At 50.3% G+C, this 16495-nt stretch overlaps 1 protein-coding gene across 6 annotated transcripts in view; it reads left to right on the top strand.

Annotated features, from left to right (window-relative positions):
* The window catches only part of Atp2b3 (ATPase plasma membrane Ca2+ transporting 3), a 71220-nt gene that overhangs the window by 18822 nt on the left and 35903 nt on the right, over nt 1-16495 (top strand). For 5 of the 6 annotated variants that reach the window (XM_050125047.1, XM_050125045.1, XM_050125044.1 and 2 more), the window contains exons 3-12: nt 1808-2141; nt 6472-6669; nt 6767-7024; nt 7487-7612; nt 8246-8371; nt 10612-10653; nt 12468-12632; nt 13267-13481; nt 14119-14361; nt 15450-15691. In XM_050125047.1, coding sequence (XP_049981004.1) covers nt 1934-2141; nt 6472-6669; nt 6767-7024; nt 7487-7612; nt 8246-8371; nt 10612-10653; nt 12468-12632; nt 13267-13481; nt 14119-14361; nt 15450-15691 — 1823 coding nt within the window. In that variant the 5' untranslated portion in view covers nt 1808-1933. The remainder of the gene's footprint in view (nt 1-1807; nt 2142-6471; nt 6670-6766; nt 7025-7486; nt 7613-8245; nt 8372-10611; nt 10654-12467; nt 12633-13266; nt 13482-14118; nt 14362-15449; nt 15692-16495) is intronic. The other variant, XM_050125042.1, reaches the window with a different exon arrangement.

Consider the following 16495-nt stretch of genomic DNA (forward strand, 5'->3'; position numbering starts at 1 on the left):
ATGTATATATACATATATATATATATAATAACCAACTGAAAAAACTAGTGGGAGAGGTGCACAGGATTGAGAGAAGATGGGGAAGTCATCTTGCATTTGCCATTTTCATCCCACATCTTCCAGAAGTGAAAGCTGATCCATGTAGAAAGTGATAGAACAGTTACTATTTGGATGCCCAAATTGTGAAATGGTGACCAATTAGGACAAACATTTTCTAAGTGCCCCTCAGACCTTGCGAATAGGCACATATACTTTTTCTTGAGAACTGAAGTCTCCATATTTGGAGCATGTATGGCAATGCTTCATTGGTCGCCCCCCCCATGCCTGTGCTCTTCTTCTAGATGTGACATATTCTCAGTTCATGGCACCCGACAGGGCTCAAAGGTTGTAACCCACTGGACCCTCCTGACAGTGAGGGCCATGGACTTAACCACCTCTATTTTAGCTGCATGAGAGCCTTTTTGCCTTTCTTCTAGGCTCTGGGTTATTTTTGCCCTGGGTGCTTCTAGATCAGAAACCTAGATGAATATCTGAGCTCTGATTTTTGAGAGGATTGTTCTGAGCCAGGATTTTTTTTGCCCAAGGTGAGAGGTCTAGTCCAGCCAAGCATGTTGCCAGGATGGTTGTTTACTGATGCAAAGGCCAAAGCCCTGTGCCCTGAGAATAACTCAGTTCTAGGGGAACCAATATGGCAAGTTTGGCACGTGGCCCTGCAGGAGGAGGGCAAGTCCAATAGGGCCTAGCCAGACCCCAGGAAGGCTGCTACAGGGGCAGCCGTTTCTTGGTAAGGTAAGGAGGTAAGAGCCTGAGGAAGCCCTGCAGAAGGGGAAAGTGCTATGACCTGCTGGGGGTCTGGATGGCTTTGTTTGTTTTGTTTTTTGTTTTTTTTTTGTTTTTTTTTTCATGTTGAGACAGGGTTTCTCTGTGTAACAGCTCTGGCTGTCCTGAAACTTGCTGTGTAGACCAGGCTGGCCTCGAACTCATAGAGATTCACCTGCCTCTGCCTCCCAAGTGGCTAGGAGTAAAGGTGTGAACCACCACACCCAGCCAGATGTTTTCAGAAAGGCAAACCTTAGCTCCTTTATTGGGGTGTGGTAGCAATACACTAGGGAGCAGAGTGTCAGCAGAGTCACTAGTGACCTGTGGTTGCTTTGAACTTTCTCCTGTGTGCCCTGTCCTGGTCACTTCCACTTTGATTCCTCTTATCCTTACTCTCTTTTACCTGTCAATTTCTCTTTACCTCCTTCCCTCCCTCACCCCTTTTTCTGCTCTCCACTGGGCCTCCTCTCCTCCTCCTATGCCCAGGAACCCCAAGGGTTGCGGAAACACCCTGCCCACTCAACCTTGACAAGGAGTGCAGCTGCTCCTTTCCATGGCTCAGTCCAAGCCTGAGCCACTGAGGACTTCCGGGGACTTAGATCATGGCAGTGGCACTGGGCAAGTGGCACTAGGCAAGAAGTAGGCGGGAGGGTCAAGCAAGAAGTGGTGATGGGCCCTGATCTCTTGTGCATATGAAGCAAGAGTAGCTACCTATGACCCCAAATTGCCTTACTTCAAGTAGGTTTCCAAATGGTTTAGAGAGGCAGTGAGAGCTGGCTGGTGCTGGTGGCAGAAGGGCCCCACTACTCTCTTTCCCACCTAACAAACCCTCTAGCTCTGGATGCTCACAATAGGCAGGACAATGGGGACTGGTCTAGAGGATCAATCTAGCATTTGTGAGTCACAGAGTACACTGAATGAAGATGGGAAGAAGCGTCCATTTTGTCTGAACCAGTCCCTTGACCTCTTCTTGCCTTGTTCTCCTCAGGTGTTCACATTTAGCCTCTTTCCCACCACCACCTTGCCTCACCTCAGCACTGGGATCTTAGGTGGCCAACTGTCCCTAACTGCGACTGAGTCAAAGCTACACCTGTGAGAAGGCCTGCCAGACAGGATGGGGGACATGGCAAACAGTTCCATCGAGTTCCACCCCAAACCCCAGCAACAGCGGGAAATGCCCCATGTGGGTGGCTTTGGGTGCACACTAGCAGAACTGCGCAACCTCATGGAACTCCGAGGTGCCGAGGCACTGCAGAAGATTCAGGAAGCCTACGGAGATGTCAGTGGGCTGTGCAGGAGGCTGAAGACCTCACCTACTGAGGGTAAGTTCATCGGGTTTGGGGAGGGAAAGGGCTATCCTAGGAACTCGGGGTCTGCCTTACGCCTGGAAGACAGTTGAAGCGCTGTGCTGCTGCTCTGACTGCCTTGAATGGCTCAAGTTGACCTTGGAGGAAAGCCAGCCCCTGACTGTTGCCTTCTGCTCAGTCACTTTGTCTTGACTGGAAGGTGCTTTGCGCAGGGGTACTAAATTCTGAGGGTGTGAGTTGAGCCTCCTCCCACCCCACAAGAAAAAAGAGAAGGAAGGGCAGATGAGAACCGCGAAAGGTGGAGGGTTCAAATGGAAACCCTGGATTCTTTTCAAGAAACAGCAGTGTCAACTGTCTCCTACCGAAGAAGGAGGAAGCCATGGCTTCTGTTAGGGGGAAAGCAACCGAGAAGACACATGAAACTGGCCTTTGGTCATAAGCGCATATGAGCGTAGATGAGCACACATGTAAATAGTGACAGCAGCCGCAGGCTGTCCCAGTGAGGTGCAAGTCTGAGGCACTGCCAGGACCACACCGGCGGGCTTCCGGAGAAGAAACGTGGTGAGAGTCCTCTAGAGTATCTAGAGCGGATACTCTGTAACTGTCCTCTTAGGTTTTCAACTACCTGACGCCTGGGTCTGCTGTGAGACTAGGGTCACCAAAGAGCCAAATCTAGCCCCAGATTTCAAGAGTTGGAACCCTTTCTGGTTCATCTGACACTGGCCTGGCAGGATTGTGGGAGCTTTCCCAACCTGATGCCAGGCCTGCTTCGCAGACACTGCTAATTGATTTTATCAGTCACCCATCTCAGTGGTGGCATTTTGGCCCACCCAGTCCTGCAAGTCCTAGCCACCACCTGGGTTCTTCCAGCTCCCTGGCTCCTCTGTCCCTCCTATTACCAGGCCTTGCCCATTCTTGTTTCTAAATCAGTCCTTTGGTTGCAACACTCATGCTCAGCACCTCAAGCCTCCTTGTTCTGCCCTTGCCCCCATTCGGAGCCTCTAGGATACACACCAGATGCTCTTACTCTAGCCTTGCCCTAGGTGGATTGAAGAAAGCATTATGTATCCATAGGAAGTGGTGCATGGGCCCAAGGAAGTATTAGAGATGGGAGAAGGCATGCCCAAGGGCCAGGTTAAGAACTCCAGGCAAGGTGGCCTCCCGGGGCCATCTGGATCTTCCTTAACTGTAGAGTTGCAGAGCTGCTCCATCCATGGATAACCTATTCAGCCTGCCCACCACACACACATACTCCAGCCTGAAGCACTGTTCTGCCAGGACAGATGGCTGGGCTTCATGCCAAAGGCTCTCTTTCCGTCCTCCTCCTTGCCCACCCACCCCCCTGAGGACTGGGGCCTCTGAGAAGGCTGGGGTAGAGGGTCATTTAGCTACAAGGGCTCTGGCCTCTCCCAGATCAAAGGAAGCAGATGGGCTTTGGCTGGCAGCTCTTCCCTCTGCCTGTCAGGCCTTGTTAAATATTTAAAATGTCAAGGCCCCTGGGAACCTGCCCGATTCTGCCACAGAGCTCCAAGGCTTGTCTGATGCCTATAAATGTGGTGGGCATGTAGAAGAGCAGGTGCCCAGGTGGGTGGCTCAGTCCCTGACAGGCCTCTGAGACCCTATGTCCCCATGGCAGCCCAGGGACCAGCCCTTCCCCCTAGCTCCTAGGGCCCAGCTGTCTGGGGCCAGGAGCAGGTGATCCTCACTCCCCCATTTCCTCAGCGCAGCAAGCCTGGAGCAGGCAGGCTCCTCAGCAGGCCTTCTTAATGGAAGGGGCAGACTTAACTGTACTTCCGGCCCCATGCCAATCCTCTGGGCCCCAGAAAGGGTTTGACAGAGGAAAAGCAGGCCAGGTAGGTATGTGGCATGTTGGTGGAGGTGACTTTGGCAGTTATTACCTCTGCAGAGATTCAGAAGGATTCTAGAACCCATCCTGAAAAAGGGTCTGCCTGCTGGTCAGGAACCTCCTGGTAGGCTAGTTAGGGGGCTCTGCACCCTGCCCCTGTCTTATCTGCTCTCCACTGACAGTCAAAAGAAGGAGGGGGCAGATGAGCTGAGAGCTGACACAATGTGGTCCTAATCCAATTCTGATGGCATCTGGCCTCTGCTCTGGGCAAACAGCCCATCTGTGTCCATGCCAACCGCCCAGCCTCTGTCCCCATGTCTTGGGCCTGCTAGGTGGGCACATGTTTGAAACCAGAAGGACCACAGCTGCCTTCTCTACCACACTCATAAGCAATGGTACCATGGCAGTTGTGACAGCTGTTGGGACCCCCAACCCTACAGAAAGGTCAAGGCTCAATCTGAAGGCAAGTGCTAGTCTTGGGCAGAGGAGGGGAGGGGAATTGCTGCAGTAGCAAGGGCAATCCAAGGACAAGGCAGAGGAGGGGAAGGAGTGAGTTTCTGTGGGAAAGGGACTAAGAGCCTCATTGGCTTTGGGAACAGTCTGGACATGTGAAGCAGGACAATCAGGAAGCAGAGTCACATGGTGCCATGGGTCTCAGGCTTTCTAGAAGCTAAAATGGATCACTTCCCCCTCTCTGGGGGCTCCAGGCCAAGGGCAGTGTAGACCCTAAGTGTCTAGGAGCTTAGAGTTCTGGTGCATCCCTTGTAATGTTGAGTCTTTCATAGCTTCTGCAGTTGAAGGCGAAAAGGCTCAATCTGGGGAAAAGACTGAGGTCTCCCAGATACCCTACTGGGAAAGCTGTGGTGGGGGTAGGGAGCAAGCTGAGGAGGCCTAGCCTTTCTTCCTAACACCTTACTAGGAAAGCTGTGGGACTTCAGAAAGAGGTCTTTGGCCCTAGTAGAAATCTGAGATGCCAGCCCAGCTCAGGCTCAATGAGGGCAGGGAGAGAAAGGCAGGGACAGCTGCAGCCCTTCTGGGTGGGAAGGACACTGTGGCTGGATGCTATGGACGTGCCAAGGCTGTGCTGCTTACAACTTTTGTTCTTGTCAGTCCTTCTACTTCATTCAAGCTCCACCCTGCTCCTCTGAGAAGGCCCATTGTCAGTGCTTCCTCATTGATGAGCGATCGGGGACTGAGTCTTATTGCTTTCCTAAACTCCGCCTGCTACGCATGCTCCATGGACCAGATGGCTCTTTTGATCACCACTCAGCTCCTTCAGCAGGTGGTAGAAGCCATGTCAATGACTCTGGTGGGAACTTCAACCTACCACCCATATGCTAGGTGTCAGTGTAGAGCTGGTCCCTTTGGGGTGTAGCACTGGAGGCCTGGGTGAACCTAAGGAGGGGCTGGATCAGCCTGCAGAGAAGATTGCCAGCTAAGGGTAAGGCTGTGGCAATTTCTCACTTGTCTGAGATCTACATGGAGGTTACCTCCAGGGTCCTGGAGCCATGAGTTAAGGACTTCTCTGCCCCTGGACCCTACAGTGATTGAAGTCCTTAACTCATGTCCCTGGTTCCCCTGTGCCTTGCCCCCTTTGCAGATCAGGCTGGGTAGCCCTGCATGTCTTTGGAAAAGGTAGGCCATAGGGTAGGGTGGCCAAGGTCCAAAGGCTGCCTCACTTTCAAGGTGCCAGAGTCTCAAACACAGTCCCATCTTTCATGCATGTGTAGGGCCTAGTGACCAGCACTCTCAAGGAGACATGGAGTCTAAGTGTTAGGAGACAGATAACTTTGTCCGATCCCTCTAGAGAGGGCCCTGGCCAATTCTTTGGCACTTGGGTGAAACTAGGCTAATATTACCTGGATCCCCTTAATTGGTAACCTCCCCACAAATCCACTGAAGCCACTTAGATATTGATTCACCTCTCTACCCACCCTCAACCCAAGGAGCCCCTGGGTGCTCTGTTCTGCTCCTATCTCAGCTACCCTTGACCACATAGCATCCTCCTGAGTCCTTGCTGTCCTTTCCTTTGTTGGGTGTTAGCGCTTCCCTGCAAGCATCCCTCAAAGATAACTTTGACACGGAAATGACAGCAGACATGAAAGGTGCAGAGTGTAGGCTAGTGTTTCAGCAATTGAGACATCTACAGGCCTAAGACCTCCTTCCCTAGACCTGCTGTCTTATAAGTGCATCAGGATATAAATAGCCCCTTTTCCTGGGTTACCATCTCTTCCTCAGGCTGGGTACTCACTATGAGGGCTGTGCTTGGTCCCCTGTGCTTAGTCCTGTGCCTGCAGAAAGGCTTGTAGCACTTGGCCTGTACCACTCTGCGTTCTCTAAGCATCCACTCCGGAGTTCCAGAGAGACAGACTTTAGCTAGAGAGCCACAAGGGGCACTCTTGCTGCTGCAGCAGCAGCTTAGTCAGAGATGCTTATGGTACCAAGGGCTAGCCTGTGCCATCTTCTGTGCTTCTGTCATTTTCCCGGCACACTGTGTAGGCCTGGCAGACAACACCAATGACTTAGAGAAACGCAGGCAGATCTATGGGCAGAACTTCATCCCTCCCAAGCAGCCCAAGACCTTCCTGCAGTTGGTATGGGAAGCCCTGCAGGACGTGACTCTCATCATCCTGGAGGTGGCTGCCATTGTCTCCCTGGGCCTTTCCTTCTATGCACCACCTGGAGAGGAAAGTGAAGGTAAGGGGCGAGGCTCTGGGCTAGAAAGGGGGGGTCCCAGCGCTTGGTTTCCATGACTTTACATCTCCTTCATGTTCTCCTCCGTCCTTGGTCACAGCCTGTGGGAATGTATCTGGTGGGGCAGAGGACGAGGGAGAGGCTGAGGCTGGCTGGATTGAAGGGGCTGCCATCCTACTCTCTGTCATCTGTGTGGTGCTGGTCACGGCCTTCAATGACTGGAGTAAGGAAAAGCAGTTCCGAGGTCTTCAGAGCCGTATTGAGCAGGAGCAGAAGTTCACTGTCATCCGAAATGGACAGCTCCTCCAGGTCCCCGTGGCAGCACTGGTGGTGGGGGACATTGCCCAGGTCAAATACGGTAAGTGTACCCATCTTCTCCTACCCTGCCAAGAATGCCCGAATGCCATTTCTGAGAAGGGTGAGCCAGAGGAACCTCCCCAGCTTAGACTGTCTCCCCAGTAGTCTGTGTGTTTCCCCCTACAGGGGCCTGGGATTGGAGCATGTGGGGTGTGATTAGGGGCAGAAAAGAAATTTGAGATACAACAGTACCCATAGGAAGCAAGCTAGCCTCAGCCTCTGGAGAGGTATTCTTCTACTACTATAGGATACAAGTGTTGTCCCTGTTCTTTGAGGGCTGGACAACATGGTTAGATGTGGATGATTCCCCCCCCACACACACACACAAGAGGAGGCAGAAAGAAGAGAGACCCCCAGACCTCTCCCAGATGATAGGACCTCCCCTGGGAAAGGCAGGAAGAGGAAAGGGTAGGGAGGTCCCATGGATCCATAGCCTTCAGTTCTGGCCTGGGCTGGCTTATAGGAGACCTTCTGCCTGCCGATGGTGTGCTAATCCAAGGCAATGACCTCAAGATTGATGAGAGCTCCCTGACCGGCGAGTCGGACCATGTGCGCAAGTCAGCAGACAAAGACCCTATGCTGCTCTCAGGTAAGGGTTATCTTCTCAGACAGCCCAGGTAAGGTTGCTTGAAAACCTGGCCCTAGCATCCCCAGAAAAGCCATCCTGGTGGACTTGCCTTAACTAAGATCTCCCTGAATAGCCCTTCTGAGAATGCTACCCACTGCCATGCCAGAGCAGGTCACTGGAGGCCTGGTGGTGTGGCTCCAGCCACAGGACAAAGAAATGATACTCCACTGTTCAAGAGGGCCTTTGATATCATGAATGGGACATCCCAAGGGGAGGGCTTTCTGGGGTCAATAGTGTGTTCCATCTACATATAGACTCTGAAGATGACCCCATGTATGTTTTGTTCCTTTTCTAGAAGGTTCAAATTCAGCACACTTATCTTAATGGGAAATGTAATATGAAACTGAACAGAAAAACCAGAGGTCCCCTGGTGGGCCCTGTAATGGCTCAGACTGTGCTTCTGACAAAGACCCGCCAGTCTGTGGTACTTTGGCTCATTCCCACTACAGCAAGCTGCAGTCTAGATGGAGGGGTCAACAGCTGCAGTGACTTCTGCAAGAGAAGTACCTGCCTCAGGGAAACCCTAAGAGCCAGCCTATGGGTGATGAGCGTGTCCTACCAGGTTGTCTTAGTTCCTCTATGTTTCTGTGCCAGGCACTCATGTCATGGAAGGTTCTGGAAGAATGGTGGTAACAGCTGTTGGCGTGAACTCCCAGACAGGCATCATCTTTACATTGCTTGGAGCTGGTGGAGAGGAGGAGGAGAAGAAAGACAAGAAAGGTAAGGCTGCCATGATTCCAGTGTCCAGAGATGATGAGACCGCTTCCTTCTATGTTAATGTCCTTGCTTCTTCATCTCCCTGCTGGCCAATCCTGGCTCCAGGGAGATGGGTGGGAAGCCACCACCTTCTACTAATTCTTCTTGAGGATCCTTCTGGTATTTTTCCGAAGAGTCAGCAGGTCAATAATCCTTGTGTAGGGGGCAGCTTTCCTTAGATGGCTATTCTATGATGGCTTTGGTACATCTGTCCCTGGGGTAAAGTGTGCTCACAGAAATGTGACCTCTTATCTCAACTTTGAAAGATACTGCTGGGATCTTCAAGCTCACCCTCAAAGTACTCAACTTCCATGGGAAGATTCGGGGGTGCTCACAAAATCCAAAGTGGAAGTCTTCTGAGCAGATAGGGATAGGTCTCAAAATGACAGCCAGAGCCAGGGGATGCCAGATGGGGTGGGCAAGGTAGGCTCTTTAACAAGTGGTAGCCCTGTCTCTGAGGATAGCAATGGATAGAAACAGAAGATTTTGGAGAGTCCAGCTTCCTTATGACCCTGGGATCCCTGGCCGAAAGCTACTATACCGTCCCTTCCAGCCATGGCACTCAAAACCATGGAGTTACAGAGCTTCCCCTTGTCAGGCCCTGCTCCTCTGTGACTCAGGCACACACCCTAGCTCTGGTGAGCAGTCTGCCCTTGGTTCTTTTCCACAGCCCCAGGTGACTATGGAGCAGATACTTCCAGATGCATGCCCGCCCGTCTTAGAGGACCTGGAGCCACAGACTATACAGGGACAGACCAGCATGAGGAAGGACAAGTTAATAGTCCTGGCCTTAGGCTACTTCTTGAGGTCCCCTGTCCCTGGAGACATGACTGTCAGGGCTACAATCACTGAGAAGCTTCTATTATCCTTATTCCCTGGCAGCCTGGTCCTGTGCCTCCCTGTATGGGCACCTCCCTGATGTTGACAGGCCAGGTCTTCTGCCACCTGCACCAAGTCCCCAATCTCCACTGAGCCCCTCCCAGTGTTATCCCACAACTTTAATGTGTGCTCCAGGAATACACAGACAAATGATAGGTTAGTTTGAGTCCCCAGGCATGATGACCTTACCTAGTGTCTTCTTGGTTCTGTTAGGTTGACAGGACACACCTTCCACATAAATCCCTTTAGGAAATCCACTCCCTCCCCTTGAAGCCAATGGTCTCTCCCTTGAGCTGCTATCACCTGCACTTTCCTGGTGATCCTGGTGGCTCCTTTCCAAGCTCCTGGCCTCCTGTTCTATCTCTTAGATAGTCTTCACAGCTTGGGCCTAGGCCACTCCCTCCTCATTGAACTTGATCTTCTTCATCCAGACCCTCCAAGACAAGCTGCGTGCACTTCTCCAACACTGCTTGGCTGTGAGACTTAGGGAACTGGAGTGGGCCAGCTTCCTGGAGAAGTACCCCGAGGGGCTCTGAGGAATAGCATCTATCTTGGCCAGTGCCCTCATCTTACTCCTGTGGTTCTGTCAACCCACTGGGCATGCTCTGAAGCTGTTCCCTGTCAACCTGCCACCCTTACATTCTATTGCTGTCTCTTCTCATGACTCCTATATGCCCTTTTCTTCCTGAGTCCCTCCCTCCCCTCCTGTGCTCTGCTTTACTCCAGGCTACCTCTTCTAGTCATGTTCACTTTGCTTCCTAGCACCAGTATTGGGAAGTTCACAACCCCCTGCAACTCCAGCTCCAGAGGCCCCAAATGTCCTTTCCTGGCCTCCATTGTCATGGACACACACACAAATAAAAGAGACATAGGCACACACATGCACTCACACATGCATGAACACACACACACACGCAAACAAATAAGTCTCTTTCACCTCTGAACTACCCCTAACCCACACAGGGGCCCTGGGCAAAGAGGGTCCAATATATGATCTGCTTATGGTTGAAGATGTCTCTCTCATTCTTGGGACCCCAGATTGTGGGTAGGAGCTTGGCCCAGGAAGCCCAGAGTATATGCAGTTAACATGTTCTGGGAGGTACTGACAGATTGCTTCTGGAAAGTATAGGACATCAAGAAAGCCCATCCTTAGGCAAGGTCATGGCTAGCAGCAATCAGGCCTTTCCTTTTCTTCCTCTACCCCATGGAGCTACAAACTGCTATATGTGCCCAAGTTCTTCCTACTCTCCTGTGCTTCTGTGTATGTCATGACCACATGGGTGTTCTCAAGTCTCTCCGTGTCTGTCATTCCTCTTCCATTGTAGGCAAGCAGCAGGATGGGGCGATGGACAGTAGCCAAACCAGAGGTAATGTGCGTGCATGGCTCAGGGCTGCTGAGGAGCTTGTGGGGAGGAGGGAGAGAGGGGGGAATGGGGAGGGACCACCTACTGCCAAGGAAGAAACAGCACCTAAAGACAGGTGAGTGGGCCCCAAAGTCCCATCCTGGCTTGGCAGTGAAGGGGATACTCTTGGAGGATGCTCCAGTTTCTACCAGACACTGCTTCCATGGAGCCTAGATGAGCCACCTGGAAAACGACTGGTCAGTGCCAAGGCCACCAGCCTTGCTTGAACTTGTCCATGTATGAGAATTCCCCATGGACACCTGAGACCACTTTGGCCAGATAAGGAAACCGAGATATAGAGAGGGTAACTTGTCAAAATCCCTAGGTGACAGTCCTATGAGTTTCCCAGGTAAGAGGAGTTAGCCAAAGCCTGGAAGATAATTGAGATTGCTAGGGCTTTGTGGACTAGGAGGCATCTGGCTCTGGCCCTTGCTTGGTGGGATAAAAGAAGGTAGGGACTCAAGGCTAGAGTGACCCAGCTAGGCAGGGTCTGGCATGTCCTGAAGGCTGCTAGGAGGAAAGAGCTATGGTAAGTAGTCTCGAACTGCCAGGTGAGGTGAAGGGATGCAGAATAAGAGGAAGACAAGCTGAAGCCGGGTGGTGGCGGTGCACACCTAAAATCCAGCACTTGAGAGGCTGAGACAGGTAGATCTCTGTGAGTTTAAAGCCAGCCTGGTCTACAAAGTGAGTTCCAAGACAGGCTCCAAAGCTACAGAGAAACCTTGTCTCAAAAAAAGAAAAAGAAAACAAAACAGTGTAGAGTTGTGCTATGATAGCCATGGTCACCTTTAGCTGGGTGGCGGTGGCGGTGGTGGTGGCGCACACCTTTAGTCCCAACACTCGGGAGACAGAAGCAGGCAGATCTCTGCTCTACAGAGCTAGTTCCAGGACAGCCAGAACTGCTACACAGAGAAACTCTGTCTAGAAAAACTAAAAAAGGAAGGAAGGAAGGAAGGAAGGAAGGAAGGAAGGAAGGAAGGAAGGAAGGAAGGAAGGAAGGAAGAAGACAAAGACAAAAACAAAATGGGGGACACCCCTACAACTGCTAGGTCAGGCAGCCCCTTCCTTAGGAAGAGTGGAGGAAGCAGGTGGAGTGGACATGGTTATTTTTGGCAATGTAGCTGGAGAGTATCGAGCCCAAGGACTGTGTAAAACTTGACAAAGAGAGATGAGGAATCCATGTCACCACCACAAAGGCAGCAAGAATGAAAACTAAGGGGCCTGTAAAGGTGGAGTGGAGCCACGTGATCTAAGAGGGAGGTAGGGAAATATCAGGAGGAACAGAACAGGTTTGCCCACAGAGGAGGCGAGCTGGGCAGGGTTGTCTAGGCTAAGAGGAGCATACACTAGGGCCCCTTAGTGATCTTGAGGGGAAAGTAGAAGTGGCTTGGATATCTGTGGGCAAATGAGTCAGATTTTGGTTCCAGAACATTCCTTGGACCAACCACGGGACTTCTTTCAGGTATTGAGCTTTGGGACATTACTGGACTGACCACCTTGTCTGTCACAAGTTCCCTATGCTAGTGTCTGTCCATCCTTCCCATAAAAGAACCATCTCTCTGTCCCACCTAGGACAATGCTGCAACTGCCTGCCTACTCCAGGAGGGCCTGGCCTTAGGATGCAACAGAAGCCTACAGATTCCCTTTGCAAAACTTGAAGTTAAAAGTGCTCCATTGAATCCCATATGATGAGACATGTCTTTCCTTGTGATAACCCTCTATAGTCCCTTTATCCTTGATAGGCCCTAACTTCAGCCAAGGGTTTCCTCTATGTACAGCTAAGAAGCAGGATGGGGCTGTTGCCATGGAAATGCAGCCCCTGAAGAGTGCTGAGGGTGGGGAAATGGAGGAGCGAGAAAAGAAGAAAGCCAACGTACCCAAGAAGGAGAAGTCAGTTCTGCAAGGAAAGCTCACAAAACTCGCTGTGCAGATTGGGAAAGCAGGTATGTTCAAGCCAGAGATGGCATGCCAGGAGCCTGGGGGACACTGGGCTCCTGGAAGGAATATGACTTCCAGATGCCGTGAGTGCAAAGGACAGAATATTGTCCTGGCCCTAGGAAAGCTCGCGTACAGAGAAATGGATAGTATTCCAGAAGAATGTCATATAACTGTTGGGCCAGAGGTGCAGGCCAGAGCCAACCATGACTGCCAAGGTCTGGCTTAGCACCCTCCACCCCAATAAGGCCTAAGTCACACGCTCATGTATTACCTAGCAAATCCCCTGATTCAAGGTTTCTGGCCACATCATAGTCAACAGGTATCCAACTTTACCGAGAGCCTGCTGGCCAGAGCCCCAAAATATGAGGGTGGCTAGTACCTCACAGATGTACCTTTCATACCCTTAGCTTTCTGTTCTTTACCCCACACTGTCCTGGGGAACTAGAGCAAAGGCTACCCTAGGACCTCTCATTCCATGGAGTCATCCTTCAAGCTGTTTATCCTAAAAGATACCCCAAATCCATCAAGCCCTTACAACGGCCCTGACTGGACTCAGGCCAGCCATGGCTACCTTGCCCTGAACTTTTCTTCCTTCTCTCCTCTTACCTCTTGTGGCCCCTCTCCATCATGGCTGGACAGGGTTGGTGATGTCTGCCATCACTGTCATCATCCTGGTCCTCTACTTTGTGATTGAGACCTTCGTCGTGGATGGCCGGGTGTGGCTGGCAGAGTGCACACCTGTCTATGTGCAGTACTTTGTGAAGTTCTTCATTATCGGAGTCACTGTGCTGGTTGTGGCTGTCCCTGAGGGCCTGCCTCTTGCTGTCACTATCTCCTTGGCTTACTCTGTCAAGGTAATACTACTACTACTTACAACTAATTCCATCCCACAGACCCCAAAACTAGAGTGGGATGGCATCAAAGCACCTTAGGTGTAGTGGGGACTAAAGAAGGCTAGGGATGCTAAAGGAAGGAAGGATACTGGCCGAGATGGACTTCGATAATACATCCTAACAGACAGTCCCACTGTGACCACCCATCCCTTGGACACAGTGAAGGGAGCTAGAAAAGAAGCTGATGTTGAGAGAGACCTCACAGGGAGATTCAGAGGAGCCAAGACAAAAAAGAACTAGTGCTGCTTGTAGAGACAGAGACAGAGAGGCAGAGCCTCAGAAAAGGCTTGGGGCCACTGAGAAGCAGTTGGAGAGTAAAGAAGAACCAGGGAGTGTGGAGGAGCACAGATGTAGGAGCCCATTGACGAGGGAGCTCCGGCAGAAAGCGTCCAAGTCATTCATACAGAGAGTAGCTTCTTGGAAGCTCACTGTTCCCCATCTGATGACAACCCTTGCATCTTACTCTCTCAGTTTGATTGCCACCCATCCCAGAGATGACCAAGGTCACCAAATGGGCTGTTAGTATCACTCGCATTGCCTTTATCCTTGTAAGTAAACAACTAAGTACCCCCTCACACTCCATCTTTGCTCTTTACAGAAAATGATGAAGGACAACAACCTGGTACGCCACCTGGATGCCTGTGAGACCATGGGCAATGCCACAGCCATCTGTTCTGACAAGACAGGCACACTTACCACCAACCGCATGACCGTGGTCCAGTCCTACCTAGGAGACACCCACTACAAAGAGATTCCAGCTCCCAGCGCCCTGACCCCCAAGATCCTTGACCTTCTGGTTCATGCCATCTCCATCAACAGTGCCTATACCACCAAAATACTAGTAAGCAAGGCTAGGAGGGCAGATGAGAGAAGGGGGCAGGACTGGTGCATGGCATGAGCTTCCTTGAAGAGACTCACTGGGCTTACTTATAAATCTTGGGGTGCTGAGAAAGTAACTAAGTGGTATTGGTAAAGAATTTGCCTAGTGTACATGAAGTTTGCCCAAAATGGTTTGCCCCATCATACTATAAAAAGAAACACAGAACAGGGGAGAACAGATGGACTTTTTCATCAGGACCATTGGCTCCCCAATAATGGCATGAAGATTCATTATTAATTATGAAAGCTCAGCTGATAGCTTAAGCCTGTTTCTAACTATCTCTTACAACTTAAATTAACCCATTTCTATTAATTTACTTTCTGACTCATGGCTTTATTACCCCTTCTCTGTAGTGCCCATCCTGCTTGTTCTGCATCCCTGGCATCTCTGCCTTCTTCTTCCCAGTATCCTCTCTGCCCAGAAATCCTGCCTAACTATTGGCCATTCAGTTTTCTTATTAAATCAATCAGAGTCACACATCTTTATAGTGTACAAAAAGAGTATTCCACAACAGAAATGCAAAAAACAAGGTTAAGGAGATATACCAGTCAGTAAATTGCTTGCCTTACAAGCATGAAGACTTGAATTCACTTACCAGAACCTATTTTTTAAAAAAAGCTAGTCAGAAGTCTGCTTGTACTTCCAGCACTGGGGAGGCAGAGACAGGCAGATATCAGGGGCTACAGGTTAGTGACAGACCCCATCTCAACAAAACAAGAAAAACTACAGACTTTCAAGAGGAACCTTTAGGGTGCTGGTTGCCTTTGTCCCTGTTCTCCTGTCCTTGGCATTACATAGTGCTCTTGATATTGAGTGAGATAGGTTGTTCTAGAAGTCCTTTCAAAGCATGCTAAATGATGGAAAACCTACCTATAAAGGGCCACTTTGCAGTCAAGTCATGGCCTGTGTAGTCAACAAGGGTGGCCTTACTCTGTTCCACGCCTCTGCCTCCTAGCTACATGATGATCAAAGCCAAATGGAGATTGCTTTGGAGATGGAACAGAGGGTGCTCTGGGCCCTGATGCCAAGCTGACTGTCCTTTCCTACAGCCTCCAGAGAAGGAAGGCGCTCTCCCACGCCAAGTGGGCAACAAAACAGAGTGTGCTCTGTTGGGCTTTGTCCTGGACCTGAAACGAGACTTCCAACCTGTACGGGAGCAGATTCCAGAAGATAAGCTTTACAAAGTATACACCTTCAACTCAGTCCGCAAGTCCATGAGCACAGTTATCCGCATGCCTGATGGTGGCTTCCGCCTCTTCAGCAAGGGAGCCTCAGAGATCCTGCTCAAAAAGTAAGTGGGTAACAGGAAGGAGACAGGGGCTGGGTGGCTGAAAGCTAAAAGGGTACAAAATTTCTTGTTTTATTCTTATGATAAATAGATCTAACACAATATTGACCATGTTAACCACTTTAAAGTATACAGTTCAGTAGCATTAAGTATACTCCTAATGTTTTCAGTCATCACCTGTAGGCGGAGGCTGTTCATTTGTTCCCAGACACCCAGACCTGAAATAATCACACAGAAACTATATTAATTGCAATACTGTTTGGCCAATAGCTTAAGTATATTTCTAGCTAGCTCTTACATCTTAAATTAACCTGTTTCTATTTTATATTTTACAACAAGGTTGAGGCCTACTGGTAAAGTTCTGGCATCTGTGTCCTTCAGTGACTACATGGCATCTCCTTGACTCCACCTACTTTCTATATCCCTGTTTGAATTTCTCACCTGGCTTTACTCTGTTAAGCCATTGGCTGAAGGCAGCTTTTTTATTAACCAATGGCAAGAAAAAAACATTCACAGCATACAGATGGGAATCCTACATCATTATCACCACTATGGAACTCCAAAAGAGCTCCATTACCTTCAAAAGAAACACTAGGCCCCACTAAGGAGATATTCCTGCCCCCTCTCTACCTCGGAAAACTTCTGGCCTGTACTTGTGGTTTCACCTATCCCAGAGACTTTATAAAAGTGGAATTCTGTACTTTGTACCTTTTGTGTCTAGCTTCTATCATAGTTCATAATGTCCTCAAAGTTTCTTTATCAGAACTCCACTCCCATTTGAAAGCTGAGCAACCTTCCATTGTATGG

The sequence above is a fragment of the Alexandromys fortis genome, unplaced genomic scaffold (assembly GCF_014885135.2).
Source record: "Alexandromys fortis isolate MF-2015 unplaced genomic scaffold, M_Fortis_MF-2015_v1.1 scaffold_225, whole genome shotgun sequence".
Lineage (NCBI taxonomy): Eukaryota > Metazoa > Chordata > Mammalia > Rodentia > Cricetidae > Alexandromys > Alexandromys fortis.